This window comes from Diadema setosum, chromosome 5, assembly GCF_964275005.1.
Source record: "Diadema setosum chromosome 5, eeDiaSeto1, whole genome shotgun sequence".
NCBI classification, from domain to species: domain Eukaryota; kingdom Metazoa; phylum Echinodermata; class Echinoidea; order Diadematoida; family Diadematidae; genus Diadema; species Diadema setosum.
Window position 1 is genome coordinate 25,487,358 of NC_092689.1, and position 21,265 is coordinate 25,508,622.

General features: G+C 38.6%; 1 protein-coding gene across 3 annotated transcripts in view; it reads left to right on the plus strand.

The window, feature by feature from the left end:
• LOC140229222 (ras association domain-containing protein 2-like) overlaps positions 1-21,265 on the plus strand; it is a 49,559-nt gene that overhangs the window by 17,933 nt on the left and 10,361 nt on the right. For all 3 annotated transcript variants that reach the window (XM_072309494.1, XM_072309496.1, XM_072309495.1), the window contains exons 2-7: positions 11,124-11,262; positions 14,013-14,190; positions 16,885-16,966; positions 18,276-18,770; positions 19,324-19,477; positions 20,488-20,606. In XM_072309494.1, coding sequence (XP_072165595.1) covers positions 14,135-14,190; positions 16,885-16,966; positions 18,276-18,770; positions 19,324-19,477; positions 20,488-20,606 — 906 coding nt within the window. In that variant the 5' untranslated portion in view covers positions 11,124-11,262; positions 14,013-14,134. The remainder of the gene's footprint in view (positions 1-11,123; positions 11,263-14,012; positions 14,191-16,884; positions 16,967-18,275; positions 18,771-19,323; positions 19,478-20,487; positions 20,607-21,265) is intronic.

Consider the following 21,265-nt stretch of genomic DNA (forward strand, 5'->3'; position numbering starts at 1 on the left):
CCATATGATCCATGGAATAGCATGCGGAATCACCCAGTAAGAATTCCAAGACTTCCGTAAATTTTATCACATGCTCTGATTATGCTGAAAATCGTCCCTCGCATCACCTCGCATCGACCACCTAAAAAAGTGGATCACCTCACACAACCTTACGTCATTCACTACCCAATGTGTTTCTACTGCAAGGAAAAATTTGAGGTGTTACTCGGCATCAGTGAGCATCCCCTCGTATTACCAAGGAGGTATGAGTGCCTCCTTGGTATTACCTCATATCACCTCACATTACCTTGCAATGCCTCAACTTTTTATCGTTCAGTAGAAACATGCTCATTGTAGATTTCTTGTGGTTGCTAATGATACAACTCTTTTTTGATAACATGTGAAATACTAAAACTTCATTACTTTCTTATTTCAATTCATATTTCAGTGAAACCTCTACAATTCTGTATTTGATTTTACTCAATCATGAGGATTGCACCCGAGACTTTGAAAATTGCTTTATTCCTATTTTGAATACCTTGTTTAAATTTGCTGATGCTGTTCCTAAATATCATAATTTGATCCTTTTTGTTATGCATCATTCCAAAATGTCGCTCAGAACTCTAATCATGCTACAGCTAGTAAATGATGCATGGCTGAAGTTGCTGTCCCTTCAAAGCTCTTATGTCTCGATTACTCGTCTGTGTTGTGGTATCGCCCAGGGTTGGCAAGGTAAATGAGACAAAGCAAGAGATTATGATGCTATTAATAACAACGGCAGGATTACTTTGGTTTTCAGTGAAACCGTTGCAGAAAACAGAAGAACTGTTTCGGGGTTTGCTGCCAGAAGCTTCTTGTAGGGGATGTTAATAGCGGATAAAGTGTGATTACGTGTAATGCTCAAAACATGACAAAAAGACAGCTTTGTTAAATTGTTGCTATAAGATGAAACACGTGGAGACGATATCAGAATGAATCACTATGGCACTTCAAACTTGTGAAAATTGGATAGGAAGGTTGTGTGTTCATCAAAAACCCAAAGTTTGGACAAAAGCAAGGCTACTGATTGCTAAAATCATGGAAAAACGAAGTTTATGACAAACTTGACAAATAAGCCACTTAAGACACTATCTTGGCTCATTTTCAAAGAAAGTATGTCCATTTGTCTTTCTCACAATAAGTAAATGGAGACACTGTTGTTTCCATATAGCTGAAACCATTTTTTTAAATTTTTTTATGGCTCCTGCAAAAAGTGCCCAGTGATTCACACACAGGGGTTATTAGCTTTTGCATCGTGATTCAAAAAATATGTTTGCCACCATGCATGCATGCTGGGCAGGACAAATTATGGCGAGAGTTCAGAAAAAAAAAAGTCAGCAGTGACTGGAACATGACTATGGTCATCTCAGTGTGTGGACTTACTATAGCGAGTTACTTTGTTGGATTTTTAAAAAAGGTATCATCCTGCCATTTGCACACACCGCACAGGGCAAATTATGAAATTATCGCTATAGAAATGGATCTCGACAGTTTAACGATGTTGTGTCCACACACACAGTTTTCACATTGCATTTCAAAAATTGATTTTCAAAAACTGTTGATTTCAGGTATGTATGAATGCAGATACTGTAATTATGAGTGTGAGTGGGAGGGGGATTACCTTCGCTCAAATTTTTTGATTGTGTGTTTCTAAATTTCTGATTGTTTTGCGAGTGAAATTAAACTTACAAGATTAATCTTTTGGCATTGATAAATAACCATATTTAACCTGACTGTATATGAATTATAAATGTTAAAGGGTAATGAAATTAAAATATACATGTTTTTCAAGTGAATGCAGCAGTACCTGCTATTAGTAGAACACATTAGCAAATTTGAGGAAATCTGGACAATCCTTTGTACAAATGTATCTGCATACTTGTAAGTGTTCATTTTTTCATACCTTCAGCAATGTTGTTATTGATTACATGTTATTGCACAATAGCATGTATACAGCAGCAAACTTTAAATTACTGCATAGTGAATGTAGCAATACAGATCATTGAACTCTTCACCGAGGATGAGCAGCATGGGTGCAAAGCAGAAAAACATGCTGAACTAGAAAAGCACTCTGAGAGCGCAGACCTCCGCCAAGCAGCTACTTTCCACCGATGATCTTGCTCTTCCCAAAGAGATTTTTGTCCCCGCCAAACGAGTTCGAGCAGGGGACTATGAAATGGGCTCCGTACGTGTGTGTGTCCGTGTGTGATCAAAATCTTCAATTTACTACTTCTCTGTCATTTATGAGCCAATTTTGATTCTGTTTGCTTTATATGATAGCACCACAATGGGAGCTTTCAAACTTCTACACAGAATTTCAGTTGTGACCTTTGACCTTCACCTTTGACCTATATTGTACATTTTGCTACAAAATGCTACTCCTTCGCCATTTCTAACCCGATTTCGATTCCGTTTGCTTTATGTGATGGCACTAGGTGAGGGCTTCAAAACTTCTACACAGAATTTTGACCTTTGACTTCTTTGACCTTTGACCTTGATTTTTGGCCTATATTGTACATTTTGCTACAAAATGCTACTCCTCCGCCATTTCTAACCCGATTTCGATTCCGTTTGCTTTATGTGATGGCACTAGGTGAGGGCTTCAAAACTTCTACACAGAATTTTGACCTTTGACTTCTTTGACCTTTGACCTTGATTTTTGACCTATATTGTACATTTTGCTACAAAATGCTACTTCTGGCGGGGACATATATTACGCACCGTGTTATTTCTACTTTTCCTTGTTCTCCTCTCCACCACTGGGGAAAAGCACTTTGGGCTCTTCCATAGAGATCAGTGATTTCCACCCATAGGTATACATGCTGAAAAATCGCCCAATTTCCCAATATGGAAGCCTTTGTTATGTCATAAACCCTCAGCTGCGCAGCGCGCCTCGCCCTAGCAGAAAATGGAGCACCCTCTTTAGTGCGCGTATGAAAACTTCAAAAATGCGCAGCTTGACCTCCTAAGTTCATTGACCCTACCTGCCAAAATATCAAAAATCCTTCATAAATTCCCCAAATATTCTCGGATCACTACCAAAATATAATCATCTGTTACTTGTGTCATTCTCAACCTTTCCTGCAAGTTTCATCCAAATCCATGCACAACTTTTTGAGTTATTTTATTTTGCACACGGACAAACTAACTTAACAAACAAACCAACGGTAACGAAAACATAACTTCCTCCCTAGGTGGAGGTAATTATCAGCTTGGCTGCAGCTGCATATGAGTCTGTGGCCAATATATGCAGTTCAAATCTATCAGGGGATACTAAATTAGTAGTCGCTGGCTCCATTCAACAGGTGGGTGCACTGGTATGGTCTTAAAAACATGGCTTTTCTCTCAAAAGATTTTTTTTTTTTTAGTGGCCACATCGACAGATGAGTGCTATAGGCAGGTGACCACTAGGGCAGGTTTGACTGTGGCCAATATATGCACTTAAAATTTATCAGGGGATACTAAATTAGTAGTCGCTGGCTCCATTCAACAGGTGGGTGCACTGGTATGGTCTTAAAAACATGGCTTTTCTCTCAAAAGATTTTATTTGTTTTTTAGTGGCCACATCGACAGGTGGGTGCTATAGGCAGGTGGCCACTAGGGCAGGTTTGACTGTACCATATTCTGGCAACCAATTTTTGTTGGCATGGGTTTTTGGGGTTTCAGTGACTCAAGATGCAGTTTGATCTCAAAATGAGATCTCTTGAGAGTGATCAACATGAAGAGTGAGCATATCGGTAAAGAGTACTAGTGTGTGTGGCTGAGGGACATGATATCAGCTGCTCTCTTTCTCGGCATATTGCTGACGATCTACGAGAGGATGTTTTTAATTAATGGCCTAATTGTTTTTGTGTGTCTGGAATTCACAAGCGGCTTCCTATCTGTGAGGAGAGTGACACATATTTTGACCATTGAGCCTGTCAAATGGTGATTAGATTTGCTTGTTTGCATCCTGCAGCCAAGTTTGTGTACCCAACATGATTTACAGAGCCCTGGTTCGGATGGAGGTTGGTTGCACTTGTTTCATCAGGAGGGCGAAATGAACATCAGGTTTATGATTTTGTTTTCGTGTCCATCCTTCCATGGTTGATAACACCACAGTCAATGCAAAACTGTGAGGCATCTCTTGTTTTGAAAACTTTACAAAGTTTTAGTCGTACATTGGGTACCGTTGAATAGGTGACTTTCTCTTCAGCTTATGAAAATTACTTTGAATTTGACAAATATCTTCACATGAAGAAAATCTTATATGGCAGCATAGCAAATGTCTCTTTTCAGGCAAGTAAAATTAATGTTCAGGCAAGTATTCTGCAACCATCTGAAAATTCATACATGTATGCTTGCCCAACAGGGCAAGTGGTAAAAAAAAAAGAAGAAGTTATGTAACACCCAGACAGCATAGTTTTCTTTGATTTTTGTGAATTACCACAATTCATAAAACTTAAGTACTGAGATATATTACTTGTAGAAACAGAATATGAATTCTGAAATAGCATTTAAAAGCATAATTTACCATTTGCAGATGAAACAAAAACCCAGCATTAGTGCTCTAAATAAAATAGTTCTAAAATGTGAGTTAGGGATAGAAACAACCACTGTCAAAATTTAAATCTGTATATTTGATGTAAAGTGTTGTTAGATACACAGAATGTGAACAATAGTTGTAATAAAGATGTTTCCAGACTAAACCGTATACAGTTACAGTTTATTGAGAAAAACCCTGATATCTCCTTATATTTTAGGTTTTATTGCAAATATTTCATATGGTAGGATGTTTTATGATACAACAGACCTACACATACGCATCAAATGTGCTATCTTGAACATTTTTGAAATCACTGCTCCCAGAGGTAAACTGGACCTTTAACAAGAGCACTATAAATGCTCTAGTACCATATTGTATGCAATGATCACATAATATCTAGCATTTGATTCAGACTTTGACATTTTTATGCATTGAATGTATTAATGAATATAAATTGAATAAAAACTAGCCTCTCTGATGAAACTCTTTCCTGCTTGGACAGTGTACGACTTGTCTACAACAAGTCACGCCGCTGCATTCAACTGTGAATGATAGAACAGGATCAGGTCTGATAGTGTCAATTGAGTTTTGCCTCAGAGGGTCAGCAAAGTTCATCACTTTTCCTGTTCCTGAATTACGGGTTTACCATGATGTAGAAAGATTTGCTGGTTCTGTGAATGAATGAACGGAATATCAGTGAGATGTAGGCGTACCAAGGGAAGGAGAATATCCTAAACCTCATTAGTATGTGATTCCTAGTAGAGAATATGCTAAAATGCACAATTCATTAGTTACTGGATCTCATCAAAGCAGTCATTTGCAATATACTTATAATCTCTCTGAACCACGTATCATTGATTAGGTGATAGCACAAAAGGATTCTGAAATAATATGTTCCTGGGTACATGTATGTTGGTGTATATATATCAATTATTAGTCAAATTTAAAAATGGACATTGTCTATTATGCTGCATTATAAATTGAGCTGAGCTTCTACTCTTAAGAGTTTGATTTGCACTTATTCTTCCTTTGATCTCATTAATTAAATTTCTGGGGATTTTGTGATTTCTTTTTCAATTTTGTGTATCCATCTAAATAGCTATCTATGATGTACTCAGGAAATGTACATACATAGCTCTGCAAGTTGTATTATTGTTAAAGGGAAGGTAAACCCAAAGAGCAATGTGGATTGAGTGAAAGCAGCAACATTAGTAGAACACATCAGTGAAAGTTTGAGAAAAATCGGACAATCGATGCAAAAGTTATGAATTTTTAAAGTTTTGGTGTTGGAACCGCTGGATGAGGAGACTACTAGAGGATATGACGTATGAGTGGACAACAATACAAAGAAAATATAAAGGATATTCAACAAAAATTCACTTTTCTAGAATTATGAAAGAGCAGTGGACCAACCGCTTTCAGAAAGCAGGGGGAATAATTGCTACCCTTAACATATGTCAGTATCAAGTTGATGGAATTTGTAATTTTCATGAAATATGGATTTTTGTAGTATTTTCTTTATATTTTCTTGATATTGTAGTCCACTCATACGTCATAACCTCTAGTAGTCTCCTCATCCAGCGGTTCCAACACCAAAACTTTAAAAATTCATAACTTTTGCATCGATTGTCCGATTTTCTTCAAACTTTCACTGATGTGTTCTACTAATGTTGCTGCTTTTACTCAATCCACATTGTTCTTGGGGTTTATCTTCCCTTTAACAGAGTGGCAACAGCCATGGCAAGAAATCTGATATGTGTGATATGTTGGATAGTTTACTAACTCTTGGCATCGTCGGAAACAACAAAATGGACTGTTGTTGAGAAAGGAAAACCATCACGAAATTCCTTTTGCATTGTATCCTCTGCCTGCTATTGAACTTGAAGTCAGCCATGGTCATAGTTCACAGCATTAGGACAATTGTGGGCCTTCAGCATCAACAGATTCAGCAGTATCTCACTCCATCATATGATCACAAACCCAAAATATCTGTGCCTGATATTCCATTGTTCTGACAAAGTCACAAGAATATTTGTCTGAGAGTAAGAGATTGGTTGGGAACTGTGAATCATTGCACACAGGTAGTGATAACATTATCTTTACCTATACACGAGTATGTTTTGTTGTGTTCCCACACTAGACCAATCCACATGAACTGTTTTCCACAGTCTGTATTCTTTCTATTTCATTCTACATGGATTTTTCATGTTAGACATTGTGGAGTGTTTGTTATGAAAAATATATACTGTAAAACGAGATGTTCGTGTGCATTTTAATTTCGCGAATTTCGCGAGTGGCAACATTTGCAAAATTAAAATGCATGCGAAAGTTCTTGGCCACACAATATACATTGGATGCCAGTGGCAAGTCACGAAATTTTCATGCTGTGAATATATCGTGTTTTACAGCATTTGAAATGCTTCAGTCTGCATTAACTGAACTTTGATTTTCAGTATTAAACATGCATGTATTGATGGCATATCAACCATACACTGTACATTATTCAATGTCTAGGTTAGAAATTAATCAAAAATTAGAATCAAAATCAAAATCCTGAAATCCTGTATGTGTTCAAGACATATAGTAAATGCCTTGTCTAACATGATTGGCACTTGAGGAAATTATCATGCTATTTTAATGAGGTGATTAAATCTCAATTAGAAAACAGCCTCTAGTGAACCAGATTTTCCATTCAAATGTTCATTGAGTTACAATTTTAAATTGGTGGGCATTATTAAAAATAAAAAGAGAACAATAGTGGGTCATCTCAATACCGGTAATGGAAGCCATTCACCTGTCCAAGGTAATTTGCCACCAAGACCTAATTTCCTGCAAGCACAGGGCCACCTGGTGAGTGATGTTATACATATGTGTATCTGTCATTGCCGTACAAACTTTTCAGTGTGGAACTAATGCAATGGTGTCTCCAATATTTTGAGTTATCCAGAGCTTCCAAAATGCAGAAAGTATGTTACAAAAGTACTTTCCTCTTTCAAGGGGTCCATCTGAATATATCTGGGTAGCATTAAAGCTTTTCTGCATGCTAGCGGGATCGAACTTCCAGAAGTAAGTGTTCTCTCTAACATGCCATGCATTTGTAATGTCCCATAGGAATAGCCTGAGGTTTGCTGAGCACAAGAAGAATATTTTCTAGTTAATGATTATCGCAAATCTATGCTTATCAGTCTGGATTGATCTTGTTCTGAAAACAAGACAAACATAGAGTATACTTGTACAATTGTACGTATGTACGTGTCTTGTTACACTGTTCTGGTCCGACATTGACAGGTAGTGTATTTCTCTATTCCTGTGTTTTAAAACAGGTGCCATCATATAGCAACTGTAGTAATAAATACGGAAACAGTCATTGGACTCACTGATAGTTATATGGGAAAAAAGAATCATGCTGACTATGGCATCATATATCATACTATTATGGCATCAGCAATTGACTTCTCACATCTCAAGAGCACTAGACTGTAAAGTTGGGAAACTGTTAGTAATGGATCTGCTGTGGTCTTGGCCACCTAATATGGTATCAAATACACACTAATGATTGAAGGATGTGAAACTACACTGTAATGTGTAAAAGGTTGTTTGTACATTTCTCTGCAGTTTCAGGGTATTAATTGCTCAGTCAAAACAAAAACAGTCTGGTAATCCCTTATAGGTGCAATTTCATACCATGTTCCAGTTGACTCTGATCAAAATCAAGTGAAATCAGATGACTAGAATGGTAGAGGTACAGTTGTATTTAATCAAAATCTTTTATCAGAATAAAACTTTCTGAAATGGCACCTTGACTCTAAATGTTCAATCATGTATGGTGTACAAGTTGTGGTTTCACGTGCTCTTACATGTATATAGCGAGACAGAGATGTAGTGTATAATGAGGCTATACCGATGTGTGTTCTGTATGGTACAAGTGATCTAAAACCTTGCCAAAATCAATTGTTCTCATTGCATTTTGTAAAATTTCTGATAGTCATTACTGTTGAAACACATTCTGCATGTATGTTACCAAATCAGAGTCTGTTCAACCCTACTGTATACTATGCTGTAGTCTTGAAGATCACCATTTTCTTTGAGGGGTTGTATACAGGTATCTTCCTTTTAGTAATGCATCCAATTTTCCAACAGGAGTTGGTGGCTTCCTATAATGTAAATGATACTGTACGAGCTGAAATTTTGGCGTACAGATATTTTCGCGAATTGCTACTAGGAGGACATTTTCACGTGTTGTTTAATTTCGCGGTTGGGAGGTCTAACTGTACTTATCCTATTCTCACGTTGTTATTTTCGCGTGTTGTTATTTTCGCGGTTCAAAGGCGATTCGCGAAATTCGCGAAAATAAAACCACCGCGAAAATTTCAGCTCGTACAGTAGGCCTGCAGCGTACGTGATCATGACTGAATGCATTAATTGATTGATAGGTAGTTTGTTGATGTTTTGTGGTTTTGTGGACATCATATGACATACAGTTTTTACACATGGTGAGTTCAATTTTTTTTTTATTTAGCATCATATATTAGCCCAGGGAATATGATTAACAGGTATGTTCCTTAATAAACCATATTAGGTGGATGCCAGTTTGCTGGGTTAGAGCCTCATGTTTGCTTTTTTCAGCAATGCTTTAGAGTACATTGTACATGTACTTGTAATTCTTAAAAAAGTTTGAATAGTAATATATTAAATCCTTTTGTTCCTACACGTAGTATGGACCAGCACATTGTGGGCATCTGCATGCAATACTACCACCACAACTGGCATTACTCAAGCTATCACTACCTCCATCTCAATCACTAAGACTAGTACAGGTAGCAACGTTGCCACAACTGCAAGTTGATTAACTATACAATGTACACAATTGCAGTACAAAGAAACTAGTCAATCATGTAGCTGACATAGCTTAAGTCTTTGACTAGTCAGTCAGTGTAAGCAATGAGAAACGTAACTAGAGGGTCATGAAAGCTAATCATATAGAGGGTACCTACATGTAGCACCTTGATTTGAATCAGTGTTAGTGTGCATACATGATGTCCTTGTCAGTCATGATGTTCATTTTTTTATTATGCCTTACTATCAACACTAAATGTCAAAATGTGATGGAAGAGGTTATTCATCACACAATGAGATTCATGGAGATATAGTGAAAGTTGTCTCAGAGTTAAGTATAGGGTCGGTAGAAACAGAGACTTGAAATCATGTGGCACCGTACAGAGGTGACAGTCTACAAGATGGTTTGGTTTTCTTAGGCTGCAGAATCTGATTAATCAGCCTACTGTACATTACACTTCTGAAATTTCAATTAATTATGCGAGATATTGGTTTCTCAGTCTGATTGGATAGATTTTAGATTGTATGTGACTACAACATAAAGTCATATTACAGCTATGTATAACCTTGAGCACAAATTTTCAGGATGCAGTTGTATTGAAATAATTTTTTTTCACAAAGCTTATTGCTACTTTGTGAAGTTGCTCTACTGAATGAAGAGATCACACATTGACAAGCAATGCGCTGCATGTCAACAATGTATAGGTTGTACAGGGTTGTCCTGTAGATACTTCATGCCTAGCCAAGCATCACATAGTTCATGATGTGCTGTGTACATCAGTGCACAGTCTGAGTAGATCACATGACTTCCTGTGTGGCTGATACAGACCTATGCAGGAAGCTAGCAAGAGCCTCCTTCCTATCGTTAGCCCAAGTGAATCTGGAAATAAATGGCTCTGGGAAACTTGACAGTCCTCTAAAGCAATAGAAAATTAAGCAAATGGACCCTTGGAGGAATGCAGAACTGTTGTGATTTCTTGCAAGTAATGGCCATAATGGCTTAGGGAAAGAGAATGACACGGTCCATTTGATAGCATTGTGTCCAAAGTTGAATCTTTGTTTATCCTGCACTTTAGAAGATATCTGTGGGTTTTGATACCAGTATGTGTAAATTATAAAAGAAATATCTGTTTCGAATCCCGAAAGCTGTACCATGTATAGCTGCCAAGTCTAGCTCCCTGATCCTGCAATAGTGTACGTCTTCCCGAGTGGGGTATTATTTTTGCCCAAGGTTGTAGATGCATGTACAGTTCACATGGTAAAAGTATCTCCCTAATTGTTCTTCAGAATAATTTTGATATGGGAATGTTGCCTTGTTTTTGTTAACCCACCCATTGACCTCCATCCCCTAAAAAGAAAACAAAAGAAAATGTGGATCTACAAATTTTCAAGTACCTTTGGGAACAAACCAACCACAGCCTGTTTTCCCCCATTGACTTTTTCAAGTACTGGTACATGTGGTATGTCACCAATGATAATGCATTCATCATGTTTAGCAACTATGTCATTGCAATACACATGAGTCAGGACTATAGATCACTTGGGGCATAAGTTGCTATTAACTTATAGGTAAGCTACACCATGAATTCTGCATAGGTGTATATCAGGCATAAACTGTACAAAAATAACAGCTTCTGTACTTTCCATTAATTCTTATGATGTGGTAACATGCAAACAACATCAGTGTGGCATCCGTGCATCATATTGTGTTGTGTTTTTTTTTTTTCTTTTACCCCCTTTAAAGATGAGAAGATGACGCCCTGAAAGCCTGAAGTCTGACTGATCTACAAGACATATCCCCAAGGACTGACACACAGAGTAAAGCCAGAATTGTCTGAGTGAATTCCTGACAGAGACAGATAATTGATCTTTCATTCTCTAAGGTGAGCTGATCACATTGTGTATTATGGTGTGTCAAAGGTGATGTGTATTTAGCCGTGTTTATGCTTCCCCTTTTCCGGCCAGAATCAGCGTTTTGATACGCGTTTAGTTCAAAACACGGTTGCGTCCTTTGCTCATTTCGACATAAACGCCGTTTCAAAACGTTGTTTCAAAACGCACAAAATAGTGCGTTTACGATCGGCGTTCGTACAGAAACGCTGTTCGAGGGGAAGTATAAACAGGCACCAAAATTTAAAGACGTTTAGAATGATGTCATTAAAAAGGTGCTTCCGGTTCCGGCGAAAACCCCGCGCCGCTGGCCACATCACACACCACATGTGTATGGATGGAAGCATGCACACTGCGTGCCGCTGACTCGCTATGACAACGGATAAGCTGAACAGCAAGCTGGCCGTGTTTATGCTTCCCTTTTTACTTTGATTTTTTTTGAACTTCTATTTTTGTCAATTACTTGAGTTGGTTAAGATTTGCAGCTGGCCGGCAGGTCAATACACGTTGGACAATAGTTACTAACCTCCATCCCATGGTCTAGTGGTAATTATGGCTAGCTCGAAGGGCTCGAATTATAGTGAGGAGGAACTCACGGCTCTCCTCCTTGCTTTGGCCGAGCCCGAAACACAGCAAGAACTGAACGGTTTTGCCAGAAACAAGACCGTGTTCGACTAAATAGCTGATAAGATGGCAGCACGATCGAGTAATGAGCGAAAATGTAGCTAGAGGTACAAAAAGACAACGGTGTTATCACTGATTATCATCAAACGCAAACGAGTGAAGTTGAAAACCTGTCTCGGTGATATGTGATCGGACGTACACGAACAAACCATGCACGAGAGATGAGAGAGAATAGTAGCTAGCTTCGCTATCATGTAGCAGCCTACTTTTCGATAATTAAAGCGCGCGCCCAAGTTTGACCTACCTTCCCCAGGGTAAACATACATGCGCAGTTGAGCCTAGCAGATTCCGACTGAAGAGCGCGGAGTTCAAAGCGTTCGCCTCAGAAAGGAAGCATAAACAGTACCCCGTGGAAGCGTGTTTATGATCGGCATTTACGATTGGCGTTTCAAAACGCACATTCTGCCCTCGCAAAGGAAGCATAAACACACCCTTAAATGAGTTGATCACACTGTGTAATGGTATATAATGTTGGAGTGTTTTCAGGTACAGCTGTAAGTAGACCAGGCTGTGTAATGGAGTAGAGTGTTTTCAGATTCATGAGCAGACCACATTGTATTATGGTGCACTAAAATGAAGTGTTTTAAAGGGATGGTACAGTATTGGTGGATATGAGAATTGGGCTTTTAACTTTTTGCGAGATACCAAGAAAAAACTTATGAAATAGTACAGAGCTAACCATTTTAAGAGGAATTCAAAGTTTATTTGATGAAAATCGGGTTTGGAAGGACTGAAACATCCAAAAACAAAGTAAAACAAAGCGATCATAATAAAGTGTGGGTCCCACACTTATTAGAATCACTTTGTTTTAGATATCTCAGCCATTTCAAAACCAATTTTCATTAAATAAATGTTGAATTTCCTCATGGAACTACATGCTCTTTCATATTTCATAAGAGGTTTCTCATCATCTCAGCAAAAAAAAAATGTTAGAAACCTGAAATTAGGTCTAAACCAAAACTATACAATCCCTTTAAGATGACCTTATCATACTGTGTACTGGTATTATTATTAGAGTGAAGTGTTATTTAAGACAAGCTGATCATTTACTTGAATAAAACTGATTTTTGCATGAAGATATACCCCTCTGTGTAGCTGTACACAGAAGAGGGCACGGGAAGGCAGTCCCCCCCCCCCCCCAAAAAAAAAAAAAAAAGAAGAAGAAGAAAAAAAAAAAGAAGTTCAACCCTCCCCCCTTTTTCTTAAGACTCAGATATTGGAATTTTCCAATAATTTGATTGGTCAAGGAGAAATCATGCTACAATTAAAGAATTATATATATATATTTTTTTTTTTTCAAAATTAGAAAAATAAACCAATGTATCATCTTACCTGTTTGATTAAAAATTTCCAAATTCCACCCCAAGTGCACGCCAAATTGTTTAATTTCCATTCTAGTGTGGAAGGCGATACTGCCCACCCACACTCTTCCCCTCCCCCTCCCCCGCCTGTTTGCTACACTATATTACAAATTATTTGATGAGTAAGTGAAAAATATTCACAACAATTGAAGAATTAAGTTTGTTTTTTGTTTCTTTTAATTGCAATTTCCAAAAAAAAAATAACCAATGTATTGTCTTACATTTTTGATTGAAAACTATCCAAATGTTCCACCAAAAGTATGCATCAGATCATTAAATTCAAATACTGAAAATGCAATAAGCTCTATTGTGTGTTTGTGTGGGGGTGGGGGGATACTCTTCTCTCACCCCATCCCCCTGTATTCACTGAAAGCAACAGCATGAGCATGGCTGATATCAGCAACATATATTTTTGAACGTTGTCCCAACCAAATATACTGCCAATATTTCTTCAGTGTACTAATGGGCAGTGGATCTCTTCTTCAAAGTATATTATGTTAATGAGGTAAGCTGTGTCTTTTACTTGTAAAATCAGTGTGAAGTCATATATGCACAAGTCTGTAGTATGGCTTACATTATATTATGTATTTCAGCTCGTACTGGTATATTATGTAACATGTCCTTTCCTTTAGGTGTTATTAGCTTATTTTTGTATATATTTGTGAGTTTCCCATTTTCACCAATTTTCCCGTTTTCAGCCTCCTTCCTATGAAAATCAATGAATTAGTTGCAGAGCTGTCTTACACATTGTACGCTGGCACCATCCTAGTATTGGCACGGAACACATGTTTGTCTTTACACACCACTGAGGGCAGCAGACATGACGGAGGAAGGGGGTAACGTGTTAGAGGATCGATACAGAGAACTTGTATCAAGGTAAGTCTTGCAGCCTGTTTCCACACTCTTGGACCATGGTGTCATATGAATTGTGTGTGCTGACTTTAGTTAATGGCATTAAGAAGTATAGGCATGTAAATGACAACTTTGCTATAAATTCCTTAGTGTACTATCTATAGGTTGTATACAAAGGTTGTGTTTGTAGGATACATTCTACTGTATGAATGTTTCAGTTTGGCAGGATTTTCAAGAGATCTAACAAAAAATTCACTTTTTTTTGGTACTGTAAACATTGTGGCGAACAGTAATAAACGTTTACATTCATGATTGAGATTCTCAGCTAAATGTATTCTATTGGGACTTTTTGATAATATAGATATTACACATATGTTTTGTCAATTTAAATGAATATAGTATATGTATGTTGGTGTCAGTCCCCCCCCCCCCCCCAGCAAACCATACACATAATTATACTTGTTCCAGATTCTGTGAGATATTCCCTTTAAGGATGGAAATGGGTTACTAGGATTTTGACCCCCTTTTGGAAGGGAAGCCTGCTAGCATACGTACAAGCAACATGACATACTTGCAGCATATGTGCCAAAATATCCCGCCAAAAGAAGGCCCGTCTTGCATGCTGGAGAATCAAGGCAAATACCAAGAAGTGGCATTACCCCTAATTTGGAATATTTGAGGAGTTTGAAACTAACCTATTCAAAACCCTATTTTAGGATTGTTCTGGAAAGATTTGAAAACTACCCCTAATTGATTTGTTTTTTCTTTCCCGAATTGAGCCCCCAAAATATACCCCTTTCCCCCAATAGTTACGTTCAGACGGGAGCCCTTAACCTCGAGGTTAGGAAACTTCGAGGTTAGAGCTTGTAGTTAGGGACCGTGAAGACACACTTGTAGTTAGCAAACCTCGAGGTTTGCTCGATGTTTCGAGCCACAAGAAATCTTATGGTCAGCGCTCTAACCACGAGCTGCGGGGGGTCCCCACTCGTAGTTAAGCACCGTGTGGACACAAAAAACAACGAACTCGAAGTTAAGAGTGACCTCGCCGTGAACTCCAGCCCCCACAATTTCCCTCTGCTTCCGGGTCAACCTCCCAAACGTACACCACAAATACACTACACGTGCGCCCGAGGTGAAAAACCTATGACGCACATCACAACAACATCATCTTTTCTTCCCATGCGCTTGATCTCTGAAACTGAACACGTCGAACTCGCTACTGTATTCTATTTTCTTCTCCGACACTAAAAAAAATTGTTTTCGACGAATATCTTCATAAAGCATAAAGTCATCAGTGCAGTGCTATCTCTGCATACCATGATAGAGGAAGCTGGTGCCGCCGGTGGGAAAAAGAGTACCGGTAAGCGAGTCCGACAGGGTTGGACTAAAGAAGAAATAGACGCCTTGTTAGCAGTGTGGACTGAAACTTCCAGTTTTGTGGGTTTAACATCGAGTGGGACCCACTCGTAGTTACGGGGGGCAGAAGCATAACCTCAAGGTTTCGTAACCTCGAGGTTAAGATTCGTCGTGTGGACACATGTCGTAGTTAGAGAGCAAGAACTAAACCTCGAGGTTTTCTAACCTCGAGGTTAGGGCCTGCCGTCTGAACGTAACTAATGTTGCGTACATGCAATACTGATGACTGCCTGAGGTGGGGGGGGGGGGGGAGGGGGTCAGAGCATTTGTTCTGTCTCCTTTCAAACATTCCACAGTTGCTAACATACAATGCCTTCTTTAGAAGTAGGTGAATCAGTGTGAGAAGTTTTGAAAAGGGGTTGTAACGTAAAAGTCGGATATTTCAATTCTCCATTTAAAGGGACTGTACAGTACTGGTTGAGGTGGGGATTCATGTTTTGAACATTCCTAAGTAAGATAATGAGAAACCTCTTATGAAATATGAAACGGCATGTAATTTCAAGAAGGACTCAACTTTTGTTTGATGAAAATTGGTTTTCAAATGGCTGAGATATCCCCAAAAGTGATAATAATAAAAGGTGACAGGCCACGCCTTTTGTTAGGATCTCTTTGTTTCACCTTGTTTTTGGATATCTCAGCCATTTCAAAACCGATTTTCATCAAATAAACTTTTGATACCCCTTAGAACTGCATTCTCTTTGACATCTCATAGAGTGGTTTCTGAATATCTCGCAAAACGTTAAAAGCTAAATTCTCACCTCAACCAGAACTGTACACACCCAATTTGGGTGATGTCATTGTTTTTTATAGTAACTACAGTTAACCCATTGAGGACGAGTCCCGAGTATACTCGGGCAGATGTCTATGGGAAATGTGTGTTGTAGCAAAATCAAACCGTCCTCAACGGGTTAAGGAAGAATACAACATATCATAATGCAAACAAAAGGATTGAGTCTATGACGACTTTTAAACCTTTATACTTGGACGCTTAGAGGGCTGTAAAAATGAATGCATATCTGCAAAATAATGAAAAGCCAGATACAGTATTGTATTAGGGGATAGAAATGTGTTAGCTTCATAAACTTTTACCAAATTGACTTGTTTTCAACTGACAGATATAATTAGAATAGTAATGATAAAATAAAAGGAATAAGTAGCACCTCTGCCATCCAGTGCGGAGGCCTCCTGTCACATATTTGCCATTCTGTAATGTCTAATCTGTTCCAGAGATGTGTGAGGTCCCATTTTAATTGTACCTTCTTCTTTTTTTTTTTTTTTTTTTTTTTTTTTTTGCACTGGTAGGCAAACCTTCTCATCATGCCTGAAGCAGTACAATCTCTACCAGTCACAAACAAGAAGCAACCAGCAACTCAAGATTCATGAGGTGAGGTTTAAATCTTTTAATGTAGTGATTTCACAGTCAGTTTTTAGCTTGCATGTGCTTTTGCAAACATTCAACTTGTAAATAATATGATCTCAGTTTGCTTAAATAGGCCTATGTTGCCCAGATGGAACCAAAGCCCCCAAGTTAAGGAATCTGTTAACATCTTCTCTTACTCTAGAACCAGAAAGTAATGTAGATCATTTAGTGCTGTATGCTCATACATCGGTGATGTGGGGGGAGGGGGCAATTTTCACATTTTCAGCTTCTTCTTGAAAACCATTTGACAGATTTTCACCAAACTTTGCAGGTAGCATCCCTAGGGTGACAGGATCATAATTGTTCAAACAAAACTCCATGTTCAACTACAGGGCCTTGGGGGGCCAGAACTAAAAAATTAGAGAATCTTTAAAAAGTTTTGTATTGTATGTCCAGAAATACTCTGAGTAATAAAGATGTAGAAAGTACTCGCACATTTGTTTGTGGCAGATCCAGAGGTGGCACTTTTGGGGCTGAGACCAAATTAGGAGCCAGTTTTTATTTGCTGATCTTCTTTTGAAAAATGCACATGAAATTTTCTACAAACTTGGCAGATATTATTGCCAGTGTGATAGAATATACAAATGGACACCATGCCCTCCTGAAGGTTCCCCAAGGCTCCCTAGTGTTGGTATGTTCTTCTTGGGTAACAATCTGCCAGAACATGTGAAAGGTGAACTTACGATACTCGGGTGAGTGCGAGACCCCTTGGTCTCTTGTTAAAGGCATAATTTACCATTTGCAAATGAAACAAAAACCCAGCATTAGTGTTTTAAAATAGTTCTAAAATGTGAGTTAGGGATAGAAACAACCACTGTAAAAATTTGAATCCGTATAATCGATGTTAAGTATTGGTAAATACACAAAATGTGAACAATAGTTATAATAAGAATTTTTGCAGATTAAACCGTCTACAGTTACGGTTTATTGAGAAAAGTACTGAAAGCTCCTTATATTTTAGGCCTTATTACGAAAATGTTATATGGTAGGATGTTTTGTGATACAACAGACCTACACATATGCTGAAATGTGATGTCTTGAACATTTTTTTAAATCACTTCTCCCAAAGGTAAACTGGACCTTTAAAGTCATGTTTGCCATTTATAATCACCCTCAACAAGGCCTGGTTAAGATGGGGAAGTATGCAACCTTTGTTGACAGAGAAGTCAGAAGCCAGATGCTCCGCATCCGATTCATCTGCTCATTCTGTGAATAATTTCTACTTCTACTCTCCCCTGTATGAACTCTTTTGATGCTTTTCTTCCTCACCCAGTATAAGGGCATGCCAGTGATGTATGGGATCCTGAAGCTGTACTGGGGTACACAGCGAGTGATTCGTCTGAAGAAAGAAGAGCCGACGTGGAAGAGACGAAGCATCCGACTGACGTGCGAGAACGGCACGGAGGAGAAACTCATGACAGCCATGGGAAGCGGAGCGAGGAATAGACGGTCTCTGACGAAACTTGGAGACAGCGTGTCGGAGATCCCCGAGGAAGAGTCGGAAGGCGCGGATCAGCAGGGGGAAGAGGGCAGCAATAATGTGTTCCATGGACAGAAGGATAGCAATAGAGGCACGGACAGGTTAACCGCATCACTGCCTCGACGTGGGCTCAATCGTGACCATCATGTTATTGGGGACATTGAGACGAGAGAGGCCAATGGCCGCGGGGAGAGTGAGGATGGATTGCAGGGGGCCTTGACACTCGCCCAGAAGAAGAATTTACGGAGAAGGACCATGTCCTTCAGTGGGCACATGTATAACACCAAGGTATGATGTGGGAGTGACCCAAACCCTTGCCTATCACAGTTTGATATAGAATGCACTACATGTTTCATGCCATGTCATTGGAAGTGATAGTTGATGAAAGGTAAGTATGATTGATTTGTTGTAGTTTCCATGTTATGCATGAATACATGACTTTGGATATCTACCCTGTCCAAACTGCTCAAAACTAGCAAATGAAGGTAATATTTATAGTGCATTTCAAACACTGCTAATAGTCCTGATAGAGTCAGAGACTGTTATCATATCCAAAATTAAAGCACTTTGCAATATGACAGTATGTCTTTACATCTGTAGTCTGAATAATAGAATTGTTCAGCTTGCCCTAAGACTGTTTAGAGGAAACTGAAGCATCGCTGCAGTCATAAACACATACACAGCCACTTTGGCAAGTTTGTCATTGCCAACTTTGGTCTGAATATCTTAGACTGACAAAGACCGTGCCGTTTTTGTCACAGTGCATGTATTCTGTTAACTGTTGCAACAGGTATTTGGATACAAGAAGTACAAATGATGCATGCATTTCTTTGATTTTCAGACGAGAATCTTCCGTCCACGCTACGGCACCGTGTCTACCATCCGTGTGGCAAGTACCCAGTCTACAGAAGAGGTCATCCAACTCCTCCTCAATAAGTTTGCCGTGGAAAACCCTCCCGAGGAGTTCAGTCTCTTCTCTGTCTCCATTAGTGGAGGTACTGTCATCTCTTCTGCCTTGGAGATACTGTTTCTTTTGTAATGTACCGGCACTTTTGTGTTGCACAGCACAGTGTGGTGCATTTCAGTGCAGTGCAGTTGAATGTAGGAAAGTGTGATGTAATGTAATCTGATATACCGTATGTCCCCCCAAAAAATACAATCGGACTGAGTTTTCTGCAAAATTTAGACACAAAGTTATAGTTTCATTACCTGAAATAGCATTCAGATTGTTTAATCATTTTGAAAGTTATCAGTGCAGAAATGCCATTGTAATTTTTTTTTCGGGGGGGGGGGGGGGACCACATATGAAAACATGGATTAGGACAAAATTTTAGTGGTATTTCATTAATCGTAAGTTATACCTTGGTAGGTTGGAACCATTTCCTCTCACAAGTAGTACTAGACATGCCCATGCATGTATGCCCATGGTGGTTCAGCATTGTTTGTTATATTTGAGGTAATGTGGACAGTCTGGAATAAGATAACAAATCCTGAAACTAATAATTTACAACACTTAATTTGGTTGTTTTATTGTAGTATTGTATCCCAGTTACAGAGTAGGACTTGTTGCCAAAACTGGTAATGGCTTGAAGCATTTTGCAGAGGGAAATTCAGGTAATATTTAAGTTTTCATAGGTTTTTTCCTCTTTTTTTTTGTTACTGTATAAGCTATTATTTTCACATACAGATAATTTCGTGAATGAGGAGGTCATGGACATTTTCACAAGATGTTGTTTTCGCGAACTGACACGAAGCTGTCAAAAGTGTACTATTACACCAGTGCATGTGTGACATTTTCACATGTTTAAATTCACGGTCCAACAGTGATTTGCAAAATTTGCAGAAATTAAACCTCTCACGAAAATAACAGCTTATACAGTAGTTGAAATTAGTAAACACTAGGAATGAAGCGTTCTTTCTGAATCTGAACTTATCATGTCACTGGATACATAATGTCTGATACCAAGACTTAATGGTTTACTCCTTTTTGTTTCTCCATTGACAGGCACCCAGGAACTGAAGGTTCATGATTTCCCTCTCATTAGGAGAATACAGCTCGGGCCGGATGAGAACATCGCCAAAATCTTTGTCATGGACAGACAGACAAGTCAAGTATCTCAAGAAGTAGGTATTAATACAGATGGTGCATGGGTCTGAATGTAGCAGCAGGAATTGTGTGCACAAGGTGATTATGGAGTTGTTTAACCATAAGGCCTGTGTAAATGGGCTTAGACTAGATTCCATAGTTACCACGTGCACACTATTCCTACTGATGCACGAAAAGGCACATCATTTGTTTAATAGAAAAGTGGACAAATTTTGGTCGGAAAGCTGTTGTTTGGACTGTATTGCCGACAATTGCTGACACTTAGCAAATGTACTGAATACATTTCCGTGCCATTGATAAGAACTATGCGTCAGGATTTCACTGAATGCCTGGCTAGCCAGCTCTCGCTATGTGTGCAAACTCTTTGCTGCAAGTGCATGTGGTAACATGTTTACAATGTCTATCCCTAGTGATCACAATGATTATTTGGTATCGAACATGCAGCCAGTAAATACTTATGCATGGCTCTTGACCAGTGAGAACGCAGGATTTTCTCAACTCATCCTGTAGTGAATGTTACAATGATTGTGTGGGTTGTTTTTATTCTCACAAAATTGAGTGATATTACCAATCATTGAATGGTTGGTAATAATAAAGGCCATTTTTTTTTTTTGAAGGATTTTCTGACATGATTACCAATGTTATGGTGTACATGTACTATGTAAGGTTAATATGG